The sequence below is a fragment of the Ambystoma mexicanum genome, chromosome 3q, assembly GCF_040938575.1.
Source record: "Ambystoma mexicanum isolate Mex_15411 chromosome 3q, UKY_AmexF1_1, whole genome shotgun sequence".
Taxonomy (NCBI): Eukaryota; Metazoa; Chordata; class Amphibia; order Caudata; family Ambystomatidae; genus Ambystoma; species Ambystoma mexicanum.
The window spans coordinates 276,722,565-276,745,118 of record NC_090926.1 but is presented as its reverse complement, the minus strand read 5'-3'; the positions used below and the strand labels follow the sequence as shown (position 1 = coordinate 276,745,118).

The window sequence follows — 22,554 nt, the reverse complement described above, 5'->3', positions numbered from 1 at the left end:
ATACTTTGAAGATTTCAGCACTGGACAGCTCCATGTAAAGTTTTAATCTGAAAAATAAATGCATCAAAATGCTATATTTTACATTTAAAAGTACATATCCATTGAAACTTGTCCATTTCTATATTCGATGGACAAGTTTCGATGTATATGTACCTTTACATGTTAAAGATAGCATTTCGATGGATTTACATTTGATGCATTTCCATCGATGCAAAGACCATAAACCCTGGATGCCCCACATTTATCCGAATCGGCCTGGCTGTGGGGCATAATGAACAGTTGTGACCTCCGGACTGACTACATCCCCTCCCACTTAAACAGTCATTGGCCCTCATTACGACCCTTGCGGAAAGCGACTGACCGGAGCACCACAGCGTAAATAGCGTTTCCGCCATTGTACGAAGGAGCAAAGTGCGGCCCATTCCGACCCATCGGGCACGAGCACCACGCCACGGCGGAAGTGCAAAGTCCGCGATGGCGGAAATGACCCCAAAACGGCCCACACCGCCGCCGTACGGCGCCCTAGGTGCAATACCGCCACCCCTCTTAGCGGTCACCGCAGTGTGCGCCTACCGGAAAGTACGGTGCCCGGAAATATACGGAAACGGAAGTTAAAACATGGGCCCGGAACGGGAAACATCCCGGCGTACACCTATAAAAACACCAAAACCACACAACCACTAAAATCACTACCCTGAAACACACCCCAACCCGTCAACCACCCTAGCGAAACCACGAAAAATGGGAAAAGTAGCGAAGAAAGCGTGCGACCGCAAGCGGCAGGTCCACTTCTCCCGTGAGGAACTCACCGTGCTAACAGAGACCCTCCAGGAGAATGCAGCCGTCGTCTTCTCCACGCAAATGACCAGGACGGCACTTGCAAACAAGAAGGCCATATGGGCTCTGGTGGCACAGCGGGTAAGTGCGGTGGGGACCGCACCCCGCACCCCACAGCAATGCCGCAAGCGATGGGACGACCTGCGGATACGCGTCCGCAGCATACTCTCTGCCAACCGCAACATTGCCACAGCCACCGGGGGAGGTCCTGAATCACCCATCAAGTTGACCCCCTGGGAAGAAATCTGTGCCTCCACCATCGGAATGGAGAGCATAGAGGGAGTCGGAGGGATGGAGAAAGGAGTGCAGACATCCGAAGATTCAGGTAGGTGGGCCAGATAAAACAATGCCAAATCCACAAAGTCCAACCATGTGAAGTACCATGCGTCCACATAGTGCAACAGAAACACATGTCCAGGAGAACGTCCACACACATCGGCCTGAAAGCGCACGTCAAAACCCACAATAAATACATAAATAATTAAAAACCCGTAATACACGCACTACACGTGCAGCAGGCACACCCTAACTGCAGGCTGCCAAACAACTGCACCCTCACTCCACACACAAATCAAAGCACCTCCAAGACCCCGACCCAAATCACCCTCAGGTACCACCCCAATGCATGTGATACAATGCCATTCCAATTCCCACTGACCCATCAATAACCCTCGCCCTCCTTTACTCCACCACAGGGTCCGATCCAAACGACGAGCTACAGGACACCCCTACCAGCACACCTGCAAAGAGGGCCAAGACCAACGGCCAGAGACCCTCCACCTCAGCTGCACGCATCAAGACACGGCAGCAGCACAAATCAGGTGGCAGCACAGAGGAGGGAACATCAACAGGCACCCCAGCAGCCAGCATGGCCACAACACCACCACCACAGGTCCCCCCAATGGATGCCACAGAAGGCACTGCCTCTGGTGGCAGCAGCACCATAGGTGACACCCCATTGATGGCAGCATGCTCGGACACAGAAGACGGGGATGTCGAGGTCAGATCCATCCATGACCTGTCCCAATCCCCCTGTCTGTCCCCTCCCGTACAACATGAGGATACCACGCAGGTGCAGCCACAAGACGACGACTGGCCATCCCCCACAAGCCCTGTGGCAAGGCAACATGAGGACAACAGCCCCTCTGTGACACCACCGCAAATGGCCATGGCCCAGCAGAGGCAACAGTCCCTCGACAAGTTAATCGTCCAACAGCAGCAAATGGCCACACTCCTCAAGGGCCATGCCGATGAATGTGGGGGCACCAAGGCAGACATAGAAACATCAACAGAGACACTTAGGGCAGAAATGGAGAGAGGTACAGAGACGCTAAGGGCACAAATTGAGAGTAGCACCGAGAGCCTGAGAGTCCAAATGGAGAGTAGCACCGAGAGCCTGAGGGGGGAACTGCATGCGACGTCCAAAGACGTATGTGCCGAACTTGCCGCAGTGCGCCGTGTGCTCACTGAGCTCTCGCAAACCCTTAGGGACATGCATGGACGTGAGCAGGCAGACACATCATCCGTTGCAAGTTCCGTCCAGGGCAGCCCCCAACGTAGATCTGGAAGGAACCTGCGCTTCACAGGCAGGGGTGCCCCTGATACCCGCAGAGGGGGCATGCAATAGCGACAGCCCACTGACAATGAGCATCTTTGGACACTGGTGTTCGGGTGGGAGGTAGGAGGGTGGAGGGGGTGTGTTGGGCTCACTTGGGTGGCGGGTCGATAGGGTGTTCAACATGATATCACATATGCCATAAAAAGTGCACGATCAACCAATGAGAAGTGTGGACATTGATCTTTGTGTACTAGGCCATCATAGGCGTACAGTCCATATTGTGCATGTCCCAGACACACGCAGTGCCACGAGTCCCGTGTCCATGCATCAGCCACCAGGCGTGAGTGCTAGAAGCATACATCAATGAGATGCTGACGAATGTCACGGCCCTCCGGTGCCTCGCAGACTCCATGAGGTGCTGCCACATCCCCACCCTCATCATGACCATCATCAGGTGCTTGCAGTTCTGCGTCAGGGGGCATGGGCACATTTCTACGTACGCACATGTTGTGGAGCATGACACATGCCATGACCATCTTTGCAACCTTCTCATGGCGGTACAGGAGTGCCCCGCCAGACCTGCTGAGGCAGCGGAAACGGGTCTTCAGTAGGCCGAATGCCTGTTCGATGACTACACGGGTACGTGAGTGGGCATGGTTGTAGTCCTCCTCATGCTGGTCCCGTGGGTTCCGGACTGGTGTGAGGAGCCATCTCTTCAGTGGATATCCAGCATCACCTGTATGTGGACGAGAAACGTATGATGTGGAATGCCATTGATACGTACGCACACCCCCCCCCCCCTTCCTGGCAGGTCATTGACAATTCACATACCCCACATCATCATGCATGTAATGAGACTCACCGAGTAGCCAGGATCTGTTCCCTGCGTGTCGTTCCATGTAGCGTGGTATTGTAGAGTTCCTCAAGACCATAGAATCATGGGTTGATCCAGGGAATCGGGCACAACAATGTGTAATGATCCTGTTGGAGTCACACACCATCTGTACATTCAGGGAATGAAATTGTTTTCGGTTGCGGTACTGGGCCTCCATGGCATGTGGGACGACCAATTCAACATGGGTGCAGTCGATGGCACCAATGCAACCCGGTATGCCGGCAAGTGCATGGAATCCCACTTTTGTGTTGGTAATTTCCTGCTCCGAGCGTGGTAGAGAGATGTAGTCGTCTGCGTGCTTCAGGAGGGCATCGAGCACTTGCAATAGTGTCCGTGAGAACAGTGGCTGAGAAATGCCATGCAACTGTCCGACTGTGTGCTGGTAGGTGCCTGTGGCCAGGAAGTGGAGTACAGACACCACCTTCAGTAGGGGTGGGATGGCGGTTGGGCTATCTATCATGCTGACAAGGTCAGCCTGTGTCATGTCCACAATGGCGGCTATGGTGTCCCGGTCCAGACGGTAGAGGGTGTGGATCTGCTCATCAGTGAGGTTGAACGGATGTGCTCGGAGGCGTTGAATTGCGGGCTGCCTGCGTGGTGGTAGTGGCTGTGCTGGTGGGCCTTGCTGGCCCTGCCTTGGCCTCCTCCTCCTCCTGCGTCTCCTCCGTGCGGCTGGTTGTAGTTGGTGTTCGTCTACTTCTTGGAGTCGGAGCACTTGCAGTGCTATCAGGTCCCCCAGGGCCAACATCGCGAGTCCTGCCGGTAGCATTTCGGTGTGGTTGTGGGAGGAGACTGGCTGTGCAATTTATGTGTTTTCAGGCTGTATGGCCTCCACCTGTGGTGATTGATTCCACCTGTGCAAACTGCTCTCCCCTTTGGCCGAGCACGTCCCGCGCACAACGCTGCAATTCGGGGAATTGTATCTTGCTATTGCAATCATGTATTAGTACCCGATGGCCGTGTGAGATTGGTTGATATGTTCATTCTGCTGTGGTCCCATTGTTTCACATACTATCTGTGCAGTCGCGAACAGACTTGTGAGGGGTCAGTGGGACGTAGTACTCGAGTAACGGTGGGCCCTCATGCATCACTGTACCGAGTTGCAACGACGGGCGGGGCGTCCCATTCGTGGGTGAAGGCAGTTGCCATTTTCACACACAGCCGCACTCGATGGGATGATTAGTGATTTCAAACGGCCACAGATGCCTTTTCGACGTGATGTTGCAAATGAGGAATTCGAAGGGCGGCGCTTTCGGTTTCCAGCTAGCGGCGAGGAGATGCCCACAGGTCTGACTGCAAATGTAACGTTCTATTGTTCTATGTCCTTGAGACAGGGCCCATGGCGAGGGAGCAATGATTGATATGAATAGTTTGGGATGCGCAATAGCTACGTGGGCGATGAGGCCGTCCGTTCCCAAATACATGTTACTTCACAACACTGGAATTACGGGCTGGGGCACTGTGGATTTAGCAGGCTGCATAACGCACAGACTCAATGGATGTTTCTAATGTCATGTGAGTAATTATTCAGGCATTTTGATCCCGGGATGAGGGAATGATGGATGGATGCATGGGCAGGTGATTTGATACAGAGTTTGCCATGTACAGGGCTTCTTGGGATCTATCCGCCTCCCCTACGCTATGTGATGCAGGGCTGCCATAGTGGGACCATCGTCCATCTGGCCTTGTTGAGCCCTCCCTGTCTCGAGGCGCCCTCAGACACTCGTTTGCGATGGTGTTTGCACCTCGATATAGATGGTTATGAGTCGCAAGTGGTTTTGGGGTGGTGATGTTCCTTTGGAGTGGGCTAGCATGCATATGGCTGTGGATTTCGTGTGATCATTGAAGTGAGTTGTTGGTATGTAGTTCTGATGGCCATTCTGTTCTTTTTCTTTTCTTTTGGTTGACAGGTATCTCCTCCCCTTTTGCCACTGCCATCTGTATGCCACTCCTGCAGATGGATTTTACTCCCGACACCTGCTGCTTCGTGTTAATCAGTGGAGCAGCATTACGATCTTATGGGACGATCGCCAATGGGCCACATGCCCTTACGCAGTACTGGTGGCTCGGAGCAACATTTCGGCCTTTCAGCTGGACTAGTGCCTCCCCATTGGGACGGCCCTGCGGTTCTGTGCGCTTCCATGTTGCCTTTTCGGACGTGAATGTGGCTCTGTGTACCATGGGGGAACAGGGCGACACACAGGTAGTGGCTGGTCATTTCTTGCGGAAGCAGCCCACAATGGTGATTGGTGTTTTGGATTTCATGGCCTGATGGCTGTATGTGCTTGGTGATTTTGATGTGCATAAATATCTATTCTGATTTGGCCCGTGTAGCGTTTTTCTTTGCAAGTGATGTGGCATATGCCTATTTGGGGGGCGATGTATTGTGAGGAGATCTGCATTGGGTTCCAGCTTCGGGGTTTAGTTGCGTGGTACTGTGCTGTGCGCGTTTGCCTACGAAGCCCAGTGAGGTCAGGGATGGGGGCTGCCAATATGCCAGTTTGAATGTTGTCATGCTCAGGGGCGGGGGATTGGGTTTTGTGTAACAGATGCCGGTCAGCCAGGTGGACTGGTTGAATGATGTGGTTTTCGGAATATTGCTGGTCACAGGTGCCTGTGTTTGCGTGCGTTTCTTGGTGGGGGACTGTGGTCATGTCCATTGGGATGGCTTCTGTATTCGTGCCATCTGTGCCCTGCAGCTCCCATTGGCCCCTGTTGTGTTTCTTTTGTTCGTTGGCATGCATGGGTGACTTGTACATTTCAATGGTTGCATTGTGGCTTCATTGCACCTACGGGGAGTTGTACTTTGTGGGCAGGGAGCGGTGTACAGGCACTCAGTGGGGCCGTTTACGGTTGATTCGCGATGCCGTACTTCTCGCCATGGCGGAATGGTACATTCCGCCATGCCTGATGGCGTTAGGTACATGTCCGCTAGGGTCGGAATTGGCGTACCGTTGCACCATGGTGGTGTTTGCGGTTTGGCATGGCGCGCGTGCTTGGTGCAGTTAGCGTTGGCGTTCACTACGGTGTCGCTAATGGCTTCGTACTTTGCGGTGACGGGTCATAGTCGCACCGAGCGCTATTCGATGGCGGTATTGCTTTTCCGCCATCGTTTTTCGATTTCCGCAAGGGTCGTAATGAGGGCCCATTGTCTGGACTTGGTTTTACTACGTGGATCTAGAGTTAGTATGGGAGATACGTTGACCATTTTTTGGTTGGATCATTTAATTGGGTGCTTTTCATTCAAAGTAAGTAATGTCAGTCATGCACTTACTCATTCCAAAGATATGATTCTGGTACGTAATAAAGAGTTTGCCAATATTCTGGGAGCTGAGTTAGCCTCTGTGGCCAAAAGATGTGATACAGGCTCTGCATGTGATGTTTATTTTAAAGAAGTAATGAATGAACGGAAACTAACCTTTGAATAATCCGCCCTGCTCCAGCGTAGACCATGGAAAAACAGTCTAATCATTGGTACTCTCTAACGCTGGCAAATCTAAAACAAAACTACCGGCAAAAAGACAGTGCCTGGAAAAAACTAGAAATGGAAATGACCTGAACAGTATGGAAATAGCCTTGAAGTCATGTAAGAAGGCTATTTTAGGAGCTAAATCTAAATTCCTACAAAACATTATCACAATTGCAGTGAACAAACGCAAGGAATTATTTTCCATCATTACTACATTTTTAAATCCACCATGGGGTGTTTCCAGACTAACCATCTATCGATTTAGCTAATGAATTCAACAATTTTTTCAGGGATAGAAATGAAACGATTCATGAAAAGAAAGTGTCTCTCGCCTAGCCAGAGAGAACCTCTTACGGATACAAGCCTCCGGTTGCAGCACCATTTGACCTTTCACTGTTCCCTGCAGACACTGTTCTTAAGCTATTACTGAGCTTAAAACCTACGTCACATATATTTGACAATTCCAGCATACATTGCCAAGATGCATATTATGTATTTTGCATTATTTATGGCATTTGTGAAATGCTCTTTAGAACAAGGTGTGGTACCAACGGTCACCCCTTACTTAAAAAAAGTCCCTTCGCTTTAAATGCTTACAAAACTATCGCCCGGTTGCTGGACTACCCTGGCCAGCAAAAATACTGGAAATAGTCATCTCTCTCCAACTGCAAACTCATGTGGATAACTCAAAAATGTTGGAAACCTTTTATTCAGGCTTCCGTCGTTTGCACGCATTGTTTTGAGTATAGGATGATATTCTAAAAAAAACTCTGACAAAGGTGATTTAACTCTGTTGATCAGGTGAGATTTATCTGCAGCTTTGATACAATATAATTAGATATTATGCTGGCTAAACTATTTGAGGTTGCTGGAGTATCTGAACATGCCCTAAAGTGGTTTAGCTCTTCCAGTGCCTTATGGAGTCCCTCAAGGCTCCTCTCTAGCCCCACTGTTATTAAAATGTATATGCAACCATTCATGGTGATTTTTACAAAGTACGATCTGTGCTACCAAGACAACCAAATTTTTATGAAGGTGAATAAATCTGTTGAGTCACTGCATACTATAATACAGTACAAAACAGAGGTCAGTCAATGGATGACAACCAACATGTTGCAGTTGACCCCAAGCAAGACAGAGCTAATCTTGTTCAGGCCCAAACATATTATAGGGGTGCCTCTACAAATTACTTCTTGCTTATTTGCTCTCCCTACGAAATCCACAGCCAAGGCCAAGAACCTAAGGTGTATTTGTCAAGCAAATTTAGGGTGTGATCTACAGGTTGGAGCAATAGTACAATCCATTTTATATAATTTGTGTTTGCTCTGTCACGCTCTCCCACATATTCCATCCACAGATCATGCTATAGTGGTGGACTCTCTGGTTAATTCCAGGCTGGATTATGCAAATGGATCACTATCAGGCGTAATAGGTTAACAACTTAAACAATTACAGAGGGTTCATAATGCAGCAGTTAGACTTACATGTAAGCTTCTTCCCAAAGTAGCCTCAGTGTCTGCATTCCCGATATCCCTGCATTATCTGCCTGTCAGGCAGAGGATAAAATGTAAGATCTTGTGCCTGGTATTCAAGTGTTTAAATGGATGTTCCCCTTCATTATCTAGCTAATAAAACGGGCCATTATCAGCCGACCAGTGTTCTACGTTCAACTAATTTGCACTTGCTAAGGATTCCTTCATTTCACTGCATCTCCAGAGGTGATAGACGTTTTTCAGTCTACGGGCTGCGGCTGTGGAATGCAAAATGGAAAGCAAATGTTCATGTCCAGAAAGTCTGGGTGCCACGTCCTCCTGGCCTAATCTGGAGCAATCAGGATCATGGATTTTCCAAAATTACTCAACCTCCTTAGGACTTGAGGGATGATGGGGACTGGTGGCAAAGCATATAGGAGTAGAAAATTCCAATCCACTTCAAACTCATCACCTAGCGAGCGCTACTCTCTGGGGAAATTCCCTTGAGCGGAACAGATCACATTTTCTGTTGGAACTGGATGCAAACAGATCCACCTGAGGGGTTCCCCAGAGGGCAGAGATCTGTTGAAGGACTTTCTGAGCCATCTCCCACTCGTACAAGATCGAGCCCTGCATGCTCAAAGCATCTGCCGTCGTATTCTCTTTTCTGGCTAAATGAACTGCCGATGAGGCGATCCTGGTTTGTAACCGCCACAGCTGCATTGCCTCCTTGCACAGTGATAGTGACTTCACCTCCTCTCTTGTTGAGGTCATGTATGGCCACTGTGTTGCTATCATCAGGATGTTTTTCCCATTGAAGGAAGGCAGGAAGGCAATCAGCACCAGTCTGATCGCCCTCAGCTTTAGAGGTACATTTATATGTAGTTTTGATTCTGCAGGGGACCACAGTTCGCTCATTGTGCAATCACTCATGTGTGTGGCGTAGCCCTTGAGGAAGGCATCCGTGACTACAGTTTTTTATGGCCATACTGCCAAAAAGGTAATGGCCCAAAATGTTGCCCTCAAAATTACTCGAGCAAGTGGCTACCGTTGGTGAGGAACGAGGGGACGCAGACCCAGAACAGGTAGTGACACTGACTGAAGGGGGCATCTGGAAAATGTCAACAAAGAGTTTGTGGAATAGCTTCAGCACACTACAGAAAATAGCCCCAACGATTGGTATCCCAGCCAGTGCTGGCATCCTGTACATCCTCTAGCGCAGATACCAATAAAGCAAAGATGATTATTGCACATTTGTGGGGGAAGATGATATTGAAGTGGAGATGAAAGTATGCTGTGAAAGCAATCATTGGACGTCAGGGAGCCATGATAAAACCGCTGAGGAAGGCAACCGGCGCCCACATTAATGTGCAAGACTCGGATGAACCTGTGAGGGAGAGAATGCTGCTCATCAGTGGTTTTCCTGTCCAGGTGTGCAAAGTCAAGGCTGACATACACCAGATCCTGCCTGAGAACATCAAGGTGAGACGTAGCAGATTCATGTTTCGCAGAGGACGGTAGGATGAATTATAGGCTGGGGTGGCGACAATGTGAAGGCAATCTGTAAAGGTTGGGCAGAAGTCAAGCAATGACTCCTGTGTTGCAGACCCAACAGAGGATGTGTTCAAATTTGAAATTCCAAGTCCGGACTTCAAACCTGATGAACAGAGATATACGTCCCAGCCTCTGAGAAGCCTCAACATTTTTGGATCCAAATCCTGGGCTCTAGCTTCTTGCAACTTGATAAATTGATCACTGAAATGTCACAACACTACGAGAGTGAAAGACTAAGTGATTGGTCTGCTTAATGTCCATGTTGGAGACATTGTGGCCTCACTTTACAAAGAAGATCAGTGCTGGTACAGAGCAAGAGTTCCTGGATTCTTACAGAATGGCAATTTGGATCTTTACTTTGTGGATTTTGGTGAGAATGGAGAAACTCCTCTCGAGAAGTTGTATGCTCTCAGGAGTGATTTCCTGAGTCTCCCATTCCAGGCCATAGAGTGCTGCCTCTCCCTCACAATTACGACAGGCGAAAATGCTGCATTTTTTTTTAAGACCCCCTTACACCCTACATGTGATATAATGGTAATATGGGATGTGGGGAGGCTGCGGGGGTCTCCCCCCGCATATGTATGTGATGTAAAGGAAGTACAAAAAAAGTCCGCATTTTCGGCCGTCGTAATTATGGGGGTCGCAATAATCACGTAGATCTGCCAAAAAGGTTCTGCGGCCATCAAGTTCTCTTTGCGGGCCCACCACAGGAGGTGCTGTGCTACTCTGCTCGGGACTTGAAGAAGATCCTTCATCCTGCCTGAGAACTGAGACCATTGGGTTCTGAGCGCCCACTGAAGTGATCCTTAGTCAAGCCTTTGAAATGCAGGATTGCATGAGACCCCGCAACCTTGGAAAGTTGAAGGCGGGTATATATTGGGCATTCTGAAATCTCAACCATCTGCAGGATATGTTGAGCCATTAACTCGGGAGAGGAAGCCTAACCTGAAGAGGAGTCCAGTACTGATCCAATAAATGTAAGCGTTTGAGAAAGATTCACTTTGGACTTCTTGAAGTTGAAGGAGACGCCCCGTTTGTTAAAGAAGTGGCAGGTGCTTTTGAGATGTCCCAGAACACAGAGGATGAATCTGTTTCTATAAGAAATCTGCAAGAACTTAAGTGTCTGAAGATAAAACCTGAACACTAGAGACCCAACACTTTATTGGCAGGATGGGATTCCTATATCGAGTAGATATCAACCCTAAAGGGGAAGAAACCAAATATTACCAATTGTTGGTACTGTAATGGCTCAAGAAGGCGGTACTGGAACTAGCCCATTTCATTCTGACAGTTGGACACCTGGATGATCCAAAAGACCATCGACAGCAGGTACGTGCCCAATGAATATGTGAAACTCAAGTAGTTCTGTGCAACCTGCCTACTTTGCCAGAAGATGCACCGCAAGCCTTGCTGCAATCTTTGCCCAACAGAGAAGTTCCCTTCTTTAGGATCGGCCATGGAAATTGTAGGCCTCCTGGAAACTTAACTACCTCGAAAGAGATAAATATTGGTGATCCTGGACTACCCTACAACATATCCGCAGGCGGTTCAGATGAGGAGCCACACCAGTATGGTGATCCTTAAAGTCCTAACACCATATATATATATTTTTTTAAACTTCTTTTTATTGTTTTAATTACTTGGAAAACAACAAAATCCTCAGAACTTGTATCCTCTCTCCTCCCCTCCCCCCGAACTTTGCCATAGCGCCCACAGCCTCCTCACCCCCATCCCATTTTCTTCCGGAGAGTCAGACATGAAGATCCAACAGTTTGAGTCTTTGGGGTCGCCACTGCTCCCTGAACTACCCCTTCAAGTAGTCCAAGGGCTCTCCCCATTCCGCTGCAAAGTTCCCCAAGTTGCTGTTAACCGCAAATGTAGCCCATTGCAACGATACAATCTCCCACATTTTCCTCAACCAGTCCTGCTCCGTTGGAATCCTGGGGCTCTTACACCTTTGGGCGGTGAGGGCCATCGTGGCTAGTATGAAGACAACTTTTGCCTTAAATTGCCCTCCCCCTCCCGCCACCCCCGGACTCTTGCCGCCTACCCAATTGGATCTTGCGGGGGTCCCGACTCGAGCCCTCCAAAAAGGTCTGATAATAGGGCAATCCCAACATGCATGAGCCTCCGTGCCCTCCTCGCCGCAACCCCTCCAGCATGTCCCAGACGTTGTTGGAAATATTGCATGTAGGCGGGCCGGAGTGTAATGCCAGACGAATAGGTACTTGTATCAGGCCTCCTGAAGCTGGGCGGCCCTAGCCACCTTCGGGATCAATCTCCAAAGCCTCTCCCAGTCCTCTCTTTCCATTCCCGCCCCTAGCAGCCCTTCCCATCTGGACATACACGGCCAGTTTATTTTTGGCCAGCACCCTCCAAAAGACTATGAAGGTCCGAAATCAACCCTCTGGACCCCTCGTGCGTCAGGAGGTAGCGTCCAAACTGTGTCAATTCGCGAGTGGCCGCCCTCTGTACCGCCATGTACATCACCCAGTGTCTGAGCTGGAAATATCTGAGCTGTTCCCCCTCGCCAACCCCAAACTCCCGCTTACATTCTTCGAATGATTTCACATTCTGACCTCGAAACATGTCTCTAATGACCCTGCACCTCCCGCTCTCCCACTTCAGGAATGCCCCCTTTTCCATCCCCGAAGTGAAATCCCCATTATTGAGGATGGGGGTGAACAGCGACGGAAAGGTAGTGATCCCCAATTTCTCCACAGCGCGGTCCCAGATTTCAACCAACCACTTTGTTATGTTGCTCATATATAGATGTGCCGGTCTTAACCTAGGCAGGAGCCGTAGTACCTCTCCTAGGTGGTGCCAAGCTACCGCTCTATCCATTTTAACCCACTGTTTTTCATATTCCGCTGAGAACCATTCCCTGATTACCCTGAGCTGCGCAGCCTCATAGTAGCAATGAAAATTTGATACGGCTAAGTCCCCCACCCCCTTAGATGCTGACAGTATCCGTCTGGCCAAGCGCGGCCTCTTGCCTTCCCAGACAAAGTCCTTAACTGTCCTGTATAATTCCTTAAAAAAGCTAGCTGTGACAGGCAACGGAACTGCCTGAAATAAAGCAACCGTGGGAGGACCACCATTTTGAGCGCCGAACCCCTTCCTAACCACGATATCCTTAGGGCGTTCCACTTCCTGAGATCTTTTTTAAATCGCAGCTAGCATGGGGGGTGTAATTCGCCCCGTACCATCCCGACAACTGGGGGGTAACCCTAATCCCAAGGTATCGTATCCCACCCGGACTCCACTTAAATGGGGAGGATGCCCTTAAGACCCTTGCCTCATCGTCTTTCAACGACAAGTTCATTATTTCAGATTTTTGCAAGTTCACCCGCAGGCCTGAAATTTCCCGAACTTGGACAATAGTGCCATACACGCCTTTATTGACTCCCCTGGGCTCGTCAAAGTAAGCAGCATGTCATCAGCGAATGCTGCCACCTTATGCTGATGCCCCCAAAAAGAATGCCCTGAATATCCTCAGCCTCCCGTATCGGCACAAGCAGGGGCTCCAAGTACAGAGCATACAATAGCGGAGAGAGGGGGCAACCCTGCTGTGTACCGTGTCTCAGCTTGATGGGTTGTGACATTGCACCGTTCACCAGGATGCGCGAGGTAGGAGCTCTATAATTTGCTTGCACCATGATGATGAACCCTGCACCTATGCCCATTCTTTCCATGGCCTGAAACAGAAACGACCACTCCACCCGGTCGAACGCCTTCTCGGCATCCAAAGCTAGGAGAATCACCGGAGGGGGGGGGGTCTTCTGCATTTTCTCTTATACCATAGTTTAACCAGACTGGGCTTTCCCTATGGGATTTCTGACTGACCAGGGCAGTAGTTTTATGTCACAGCTGATGGGAGACATGAAAGATCTGATGAACCTCAAGATCCTGAGGACATCAATTCATCATCACCAGACCAACAGCCTTATGGAATGTTTTAACCAGACTTTGAAGCACATTCTGAGAAGGTAGCTCAGCGAAGAGGGAAGAAACTGGGACGATTTGCAATAAGGAAAACACTGCAATCTTCCACTGCATGCTTTCCATTTGAACTGGTGTTTGGCCGGAACCACTGAGATGTGCAAGATATCATGTGAAAGGAATAGAATGGGCCATGAAGCCAACAGACCACCGACACCCCATTGTTACAGAACAGTAGACACTAGATGCAAAAGGTGAAGAGCGTTGTCATAGGCCCATTCTTGTGCCACCCAAGGTCTAAAGTAAAGATGCTTAGCTGCATACCTTCCACTTCAGGGACAAAGTGATGATCCAACTTCATAAAACTCAGAACAAACTACTGAACAGATGGCATGGGCACTACCTCATCACCAAAGTCGTTTTTCACTTCTACAGCGTATAGCAAGCCAATAGATGGAAACTATCACTGCTGTATCATGCTAAAAATCCAAAGGTATTGAGAGGGATCACTAATCCACAACTCTATGTCAGCAACGCCCAGGAGAGTCTCCTCTACCAATCCCAGGTTCAAGGGGTTATCCTGCCACTGGGTCTCTCCAACTCCAGTCACCAAGAATTAGCTTGACAGCTAGAGAGATACCTGGATGTAGTCTCCACAAAACCAAGAAGAGTAAGGGCCATGGTACACAAAACACAAACACCCACAGGGAGAGACATAAGATTGAAATCCTATCGGCTGAGAGCATAAAGAAGATTGCAAGGGAAGAATTAAAGAAAATGTTGCACCTCAGAGTAATCGCGGGATCCCATAATTGGTTGTCCTCCCCAATCGTCTTGGTCCCCAAGCCAGTTAACACATGGAGAATCTGTATTGACTTCAGGTGGCTCAATGATATACTGAAATAGAATGCTTACCTGATGCCCAGAATCAATGAGATGGTGGAAACCTTTGAGAGGGTGAAATTCACCCCGATCTTGGACATGAATAAGAATGAATGCCAGGTGCCCCTAGATGAAGAAGCCAAACTTGAGATAGTCTTCTCAACTCTGGAAGGCATTTTCAACTTTTCCCACTTCATAGTGCTCAGTTTAGCCTCGAGGGATTTTGCTCGACAACGTATGCATGCACAGTACTGCCTGGAAGGACAATGAGGCACTTGAACACAGTATATGACCAGCTGCGGAAGGCCTGCCTCACTGCAAATCCTACCAAATGTCCTCTGGCACGATCATCAGTCAAGTACCTGGGTTTCAAGGTAGCGAATGGGAACATTTTACTGCAACAGGTTAAGGTACAAGCAGTTCAAAAGGTTCCATGACTAGTTACAAAAACAGATGTCCAAGCATTTCTAGAACAGGTGGGATACTACCAGAGGTTAATCCTCAACTTCAGTGAAAGGGCCAGTCCCCGGGTCAAACAAGCACATTTTGATGTTATATGCCAATATCCACAGGCAACTAGGTGCCCCAGGGAGGATTAAGACTTAGGGAAGGGGTGATGGTGTGCAACAGGGTCAGCAGGTTGGCCCTGTGAAGAGGGGATGTAGGCCCCTCTCAGCCTGGGGCAGGAGGCCAACAAGGGTTTTTCCCAGTCCTAGCCCAGAGGGATAAAGTGGCAGTTGGGAAGGCCACAGTCCCAGTCCCTTCTTATAAATGCCATCATGCTTGTGCAGAATACCGCTGTCAATCATCCCATACCCGTCTCGCACAATGCTGGGCAGTTTCTTTGTCTTTTGTAGGAAACTACATTTTCCAGCATGCCTAGCGGATGCGAGAACAGCCAGAGAAAAACTCAGAAGATTTGCTATGTAACCAGACACCCAAACTGGCAACACAACAAAGAGCAGCCAGGCGCGACAACCCAGCATACCAACGCAGATGTCAGCACATATGTGGAAAGCACTAAACCGCTTCACAGAAACATTATATACACCTGTTCCGGAGCTGCAAAGCAGCTTCCTTGCCAAACCAATGGGCCAACAAGTCTGGAAGGCCCTTGCATGAACTTGAACAAGAACTGTAAAAATCACTGCAGTGTGCTGCCGTTGACAACCCCAGGCAGACATGCACATGCGAAAGGGCTGGGACTTAAACCCCCTGCATTGGGTGGAGGAGGAGAACAATACACGGTTGGCATAGGAAATCATTAATGGAGGCGAGGCCATGGAGGAAGAGGAGGGGAGAAAACAAGAAGACCCAGGAAGTTGTGGAATGTTTGGGAGAGGTCAGAGAAAGCAAAGGCAGACCAAGAGCCCAGGCTGAGGAAGGACAGAGCCTGGAGGCAGATTATTCAGGCAGTCTGCAAGGCTGAGTATTGGTTGGTGAGAGGAAGTGGTACTTGGGGTGGAATTAGCATGTCTATGAGTGGAGTGGTAGGGGACAGTAGAGCGTGAATTAGAAGGTGACAGAGTGAAAGGGAAAGTGATTGAGGAAGAGTATGTGGGTTGAGTAGTAGCAATGTGGGGAAAGTAGTAGTAGTAAAGAGAGGGATGAGTAATAGTGGTGGGGAGAGTAGCAGTGGTGAGGGGAGAGGGGAAGTATTAGTTGTGTAGAAAGGGTAGAGAGATTAGTAGAAAGTATGACTGGAGGGTGGAGGTAGACCATAGTGAGAGGAACATCAGAGGATAGAGGAAGAAGCAGGGAAAGAGAGTGGATGGAGTAGGAGGAGGAAAGGGGCACAGAGATATGGGGAGAGGAACATCAGAGCAATGAAGAAAAATATCAAGTGGGCTTGAGTGTCTGGAAGGCAAACATTGGAGTTCCATCACATTAGGGAATCTTCAAGTAGGGACCCCTAGATTGTTACTTGAGGGAGTTTTGACACATAAGGCATTTGCTTTTAGGCCATCAACTTAAGCTAGCCAGCTTTTAGATAGGAAGGGTTACTGATCGTTGGTGACAAGTCTGGAATTGAGGGCCTCCTGGGCTGGGGAGGGACTGCCCTTGCCTAGGGTAGCTAGAGAGGGACGTACCTTATAGAGCCCTTTTCTACAAATCACAATAAAAAACTTTGAACGGCCTTTGGAAGCTGGTGTGTTCACAATGCCACCTGGACACAGAACAATTCATTTTTAGAAGACAGAGAAGTGGGGCTTTTTGTAAAGACAAGGTGAGTGATGCTTCTTGCAAAAGGGGAAGCACTTTCCACACTGAAGACAAGGGTGTACTGAGAGTCCTTGGAAGACTAGATGCTCTGCAATACAAGGGATACTGGGTCATCTAAGAAGGTGAGGAGCAAAAGACATAGTGATAACCATTTGGAAAACGGGACCATGTATGAAGATTTAGATATGGGGTGATTCAAAGAAAGAGGTGAGAAACATTGTAACAGTAATGGTAGTCTTGCTGGAAGGAGGTAGCCACTTAAAGATGTCTTTTAAAATAATATATTAGAAGTAAATCAATGAATGCAGGTGATTCTTGTTTTGCCTTGGTAGATTAAGGAGTGATACAAGTTGCCCTGAAGAAACATTGCCGTTTAAAAATTGAAAGGATAATAATGGAAACCCCACCATGTGTGGATATAGGAGAGCATCCCAGAGCAAAGTCTACAGTATATTTTATTCAAATGTTTGTCCTCTCAGGTAAGAAAGCAACAAGGATATGTTTTCTTCATTCCCAGCTACCCAGGGTGGGCTTCTCACAATTAAGGGGCTCCTGGAACATCATCTTGTTTTACCTTCGCTTCTTTTTTCTCCTCAATGGACCGCGGTTCTGCACGAGTCTCTTCTACAACATTCTCTTCTGAGGAGGAAAAATAGAGACAAGAGATTGCAGGATCAGTGTACTTTAAGAGAACCACAAATAACATTCCATAGTGAAGCATAGGGCTTTCCAAACTCTTGGAATGCAGCTCCTTCTGTGGCCACAGACAAACTTCAACACCACATAAATAAATACTTAATGGAACACTCACAGCCCACATCAACCGCCATTCTCCAGTGAAACAATGCACCCTCAGGCTTAAACCTTCAACACCCTGATACACACAAGAACTCAGCTTAAACTAAACAACCATCAGAAAACAGGAAGAGACTTGGCAAAAATCCTGCAGTGCATGCAAGCTCGTTCTGCTCAAAGAACTCTGTGCTACACTCAGTCAACTGATCAGCACTGCCAAGGCCAATTACTACCAAAACAACATAGCCGAAGCAGACAATGAAAGCAGAACCCTCTTCAAAGCTATCAAGCATTGTATCAGCCCTCTGCCCGACGCACCTTTATTGCACTCAATTGAAAAATCCACTATCATCAACTCTTTCTTCATCCAGACAATTCCACAACAGACAACACACTTCTCATCCCATCTCACAAAACTACTGCTACCTCAACAACTTTCAAGACATTCACTATGGAAGACCTCACTTCCACCATAGCATCCCCCAAGGCCCCACTGTACGCATGCAGCATTCTCTCTGCCTCCATATCCAGACCTTTCCGGCTGAAGAACTCCTTCCTTACCGGACAATCATCAACAGCCCCTCAATCAAAGCACCTTCACCTCAACCCTCGTCCGGTTGTCAAGAAACTAACACTGGATTCCAAAAACCTCAGCAACTACAGCCCAATCACCCATTTTCCCTTCTTAGGTAAGATCATTGCGAAAGCCATAAATGTGCAACTTCTCCAACACAAGGAAGCCAACAATCATTCTTCAGTCCTACCAATCTAGCTTCAGACCCAGATGCAGCACGCAAACGTTGGCCATTAATGTGATCAGGGATGACCTTAACATCCTGACTGATGGACATTCGTGCCTCCTGGTTCCCCTTGACCTCTCAGCCAGCTTTCAACAAAGAAGTCCATCAGACACTCATCAACATTCTACACCGGGGCATGGGGATCAGCGAGATCATCCTTGGCTGGTTAAAGTCCTACCTTTCTAACCTTCACAAATTCATCCAAATGAATTCCTCCAGATCACCAACTCTCCCCATCACCTGTGTAGTCCCCCAAGGAACCACCCTCTTCCCCCCCCATGATCTTCAACCTTTACATGGAACCGCTCGTAATCCTCCTGGCTGATCTCAACACTTGCATCCACCAATACACAGATGATACGCAGCACTACCTCAAGATCTTCTCGGCCAGTGACATCCACAGGCTCAAGGCCTGCCTCACATTGAAACAATCCAGGATGTTCAGTGCTTACCTGAAGCTCCATGCCTCCATTACTAAAATTCTACTACTGACCAACAACACTGAACACTGTAAATATTCAGACCTGGCTCTCTGCAATGAACCTCAAAGGTTTCACATCCCACCTATCCCAAGTCCCTTGGGTTTGACATCAACAGACACCTTTCCCTTCAAGCTGCACATAGCAAGGAAGACATAAATAACTTGGTGACAACTTTATCTCCTGCAGAAAATCAAAAGCATTTATCCAAGAAAACAAGTTCATATTTGCTGTCCAAAACTTGGACCGCTCTCACCTGGATGCCCTTCTGGAAAGCCTTTCTAGTGACTACCCTACCACCCCACAGATGTGTGTTACATGCTGCAGCACGACTCATCGAAGTACTCTGCAAATTCTACCATAATTCTAACCTGACTCATCGAATGGCACTAGCTCCTGCTGCAAGCATGTATCATATTCAAATCCTGCTGCATCATCAACAAGGCTGTCATCCTGAAGTCCCCAATCTATCTCACTGAGAATCCCAACATTCTCCAAAGGCAATCCACCAGAAGTAAGGGCATGTGCAGACATGAGAACTCTGACATTGCAGGAAGGAAAGCAACAGCAGATAAGCCTTCTCTGTCTACGCCCACTGGCCCCTTCAAGGTCAACAACAGACTACGCCCCTCGCTTCTACATTTCAGGAAGGAGATAAAGAATCCCCTCTTTAAGGATGGCCCCTCTCTAACACCTAGGTCCACACACCCTCCACTCCCCACCTAACCTGAGACTGGGTTATCTGATCCACGATTCCTCCCCTGGTTGCTTGTAGATCCCTTGCTACCAAATTGCCAGCCCTCTCCCCTTTGTTAACTCCTCCTCCCTTGAATCTCTACTTCCCTAACTGTGCCCTTCCCCAACGACTTGTAAAGCGCCCTTTTGCTTCCCAAAGCTAGGTCTGCGCTCAATAAATACCCTAATAATAATAACAATAGTTATTCCTAGTAATTCCTAGCCATTTGTGTAATCCTGCAACATCAATATCTTTCGTGGATTCACAATGGTTTTTTAAATATAAACATCAGGCTGACAAGTACAGGAATGTGTGCAACTGGGTGACAGATTCATTTCCAAAAAGCAAATACTTTTTTTCTCTCATTTTATAAAAAGATGTATTGCATTTTGTGAGTAAACCTACGAACAAGCCAAACAATGACACCTATCTACATTCCAAGTAATACATCTTAAAGTGCTTAGTGAGTCACATTGGAAACAAACCAGCTTAGCTTTTTAGAAGAAAGATTACTTCCATTCGGTCATGTTCTTTCTGGTGACCCTAATTCTATGTCAAGACTCGGAGGCTCAGATTATGCTCAAACTTCTCTTTACTCACTCGAGCAGCATCAGTTATATCAACAAACATGAAAAACAATAACCAATAAAACTACAAATCCCAACAAAAACCATCACATTTGTAGTCTGTTTTTCATAGGTTGTTCTGATCACGTGACTTCATTCTCCAATCACGATTTTCCTATCCTCTATAATACGCTCTGTCTCCACAGTCCTTCCTCTTTCTTTGCTGCTCGAGCAGCCGAGATAAGTGACATATATTTTTACTTTGATATGTATTGTTATGGGATTGTTAATGATTATATTTATAATTGTGATTTAGGCGGCGCGCTGGCATAGGGAAACGTGTAGGAGACACGCGGCGCATGGTAGTGACTGGCGGAGCATATTCGCAGGGGAGGACGCGACGGGACTTTTCGTTCCAGCGTCAGCTTTGCCTCGTTAGGAGGCACTGTAATTACGGAAGTTCGCAACGGCGCAACGGCACTCTTTGGGTTCCGGCACCATTGCAAATTTACATTCTTGTGAGGAGCAGGTTTCTCTGTGTACGCGCGGGAGAGTTTCAGATACCACGACAGTTAGATGAAACGGATCTATCATTTGACAGCGCTTTGTTGCTGTAGCCGGTGCAGAAGAGCAGCCATCTGGTGATGAAAACAGATACCGCAGGCTAAAAAATTGAATTTGATGTCTAAAAGACTGGTTCAGCCCAGGTGAAGTCATATAGGCCCCTCACTGTTCTGCCTACTGGGGAGGAGGCATTAAGAGATTGTACAAGACCTCATTGACGGGCTCAGTCCCAGGCAAAACTGCTAATTGATACCGAGACTCGCTAAGCTACACTATAAAATATATATTATTTGACGGGGCAGCCCAAGCAAACTGCAAATACATCTGTTAAGATACTACTAATATGAGTGATTATGAAGGTCCTCACGTCAGCGGCCTGCGTATGAGTGAGGCAGTCCAGAGAATGGAGAGTGCCGAGAGGCCCCGTGGAGAGAGGCCATTTTGCGAGGCCTGGCTGCCTTGTTGCAAGGCAAGGCACACAAGAAGAAAGGGGGAAGCAAACATAAAACCCGCAGGGACCGTAGCGCCCAGACCCCCCCGGGTTCACCCCGCAGATCCAGCTCGGGGAAAAGGAAGGCGAGGTCTCGTGAGAGCCGAGTCACAAGCTCAAGCGAGTCGGATGACGACTATTGCAGGAGCAGTTCCAGATCTGAGGAATTCACCTCATCAGAACCTCAGACCTCCCCAGAAGAGGATGAAGGCCAGCCTAAGAGTAAAAGAGGCAGGAGGGAGGAGGAGGAGGACCCACTCAGAGAAGAGTTTGATCCTGATGACCTTGTGCATCCAAGGTCCAAGGTCCAATGATGGGACCCTCCGGAGAAAATTGCGGGGTACATCAGGAGACGGTTGAGGGCGCCACTGAGCAAGGCAAGGCAAGATCCAAACAAAGTGGAGTCTCCGAGACCGAGGGTTCCGAACGGAGTAGCAGAGACCTCTGAAATTGATGACAGGATCCTTACGTTCCTGGGCAGATATGGCAGGGACGTGAAGAGGGGCACTGACAGGTCCTGGAGGTCCTGCCAGGATAAGGTGCTGGACATGCTGGGGCTGATTACAAGGATCTGGCAGCTGGCGGAAGAGACAAAAGCTAAGAAGGAGCCCATGGACCCGGACATTGTAGCTGGTTGGGCTCAGAGGACCCTCTGTCTGCTGGGGAACGCTAATACGGCGTTAGCCACGGAGAGGAGGTCCATCCTAATGAAACTGGACACCAGGCTGGGTGAGATGGCGACATCAGAGCAGCCGATGGCAGCAAAGGGCAAGCTGTTTGGGGACTTGTTTATTAAGGACATGGCGAAGTTCGCCAGTACATATGACTCAGTGGATAGAGCCCAATCTTCTCTGAAGAAAATATTCTGCTGAAAGTTTTTTGACAGGGCTGGAGGAGGAAAGGGCTGCTCGTCCAGCTGTGGCCAGTATAGAGGCTCCTATAGAGACAGAGCTAATTGGAAGCAGGGAGATCGAAGATCCAACCCCTTCTTCCCTTCCAGGGGAAGAGGCAGGGGTAGAGGTTGGAGGAGCAATAGCAAGCAACAGCACCAGAATAATTCAGGTGAGAGAAGTAAAATCGACAGAAAGGTTGGATGTGAGTATTCCTCCGGTAGGAGGGAGAGTGAAGCTGCATGTAGAAAAATGTGAAGAGTTGTCCTCAGATGCATGGTTAAGGCAGACTGTGCAAGGTTTTCAGTTGGAATTTCGGCAGGAACCATATCAGGTGGTGTTGCCGATGCAAATAAGGTTCAGCAGAGAAGACGAGGAGCTTATTGACAAGGATATAGAGTT

The 22,554-nt window shown here is 48.5% G+C and overlaps 1 protein-coding gene across 2 annotated transcripts in view; it reads right to left on the bottom strand.

Annotated features, from left to right (window-relative positions):
- SMARCC2 (SWI/SNF related BAF chromatin remodeling complex subunit C2) overlaps nucleotides 1-22,554 on the bottom strand; it is a 2,756,167-nt gene that overhangs the window by 255,205 nt on the left and 2,478,408 nt on the right. For both annotated transcript variants that reach the window (XM_069653753.1, XM_069653754.1), the window contains exon 22: nucleotides 17,407-17,471. In XM_069653753.1, the coding sequence (XP_069509854.1) occupies nucleotides 17,407-17,471 (65 nt within the window). The remainder of the gene's footprint in view (nucleotides 1-17,406; nucleotides 17,472-22,554) is intronic.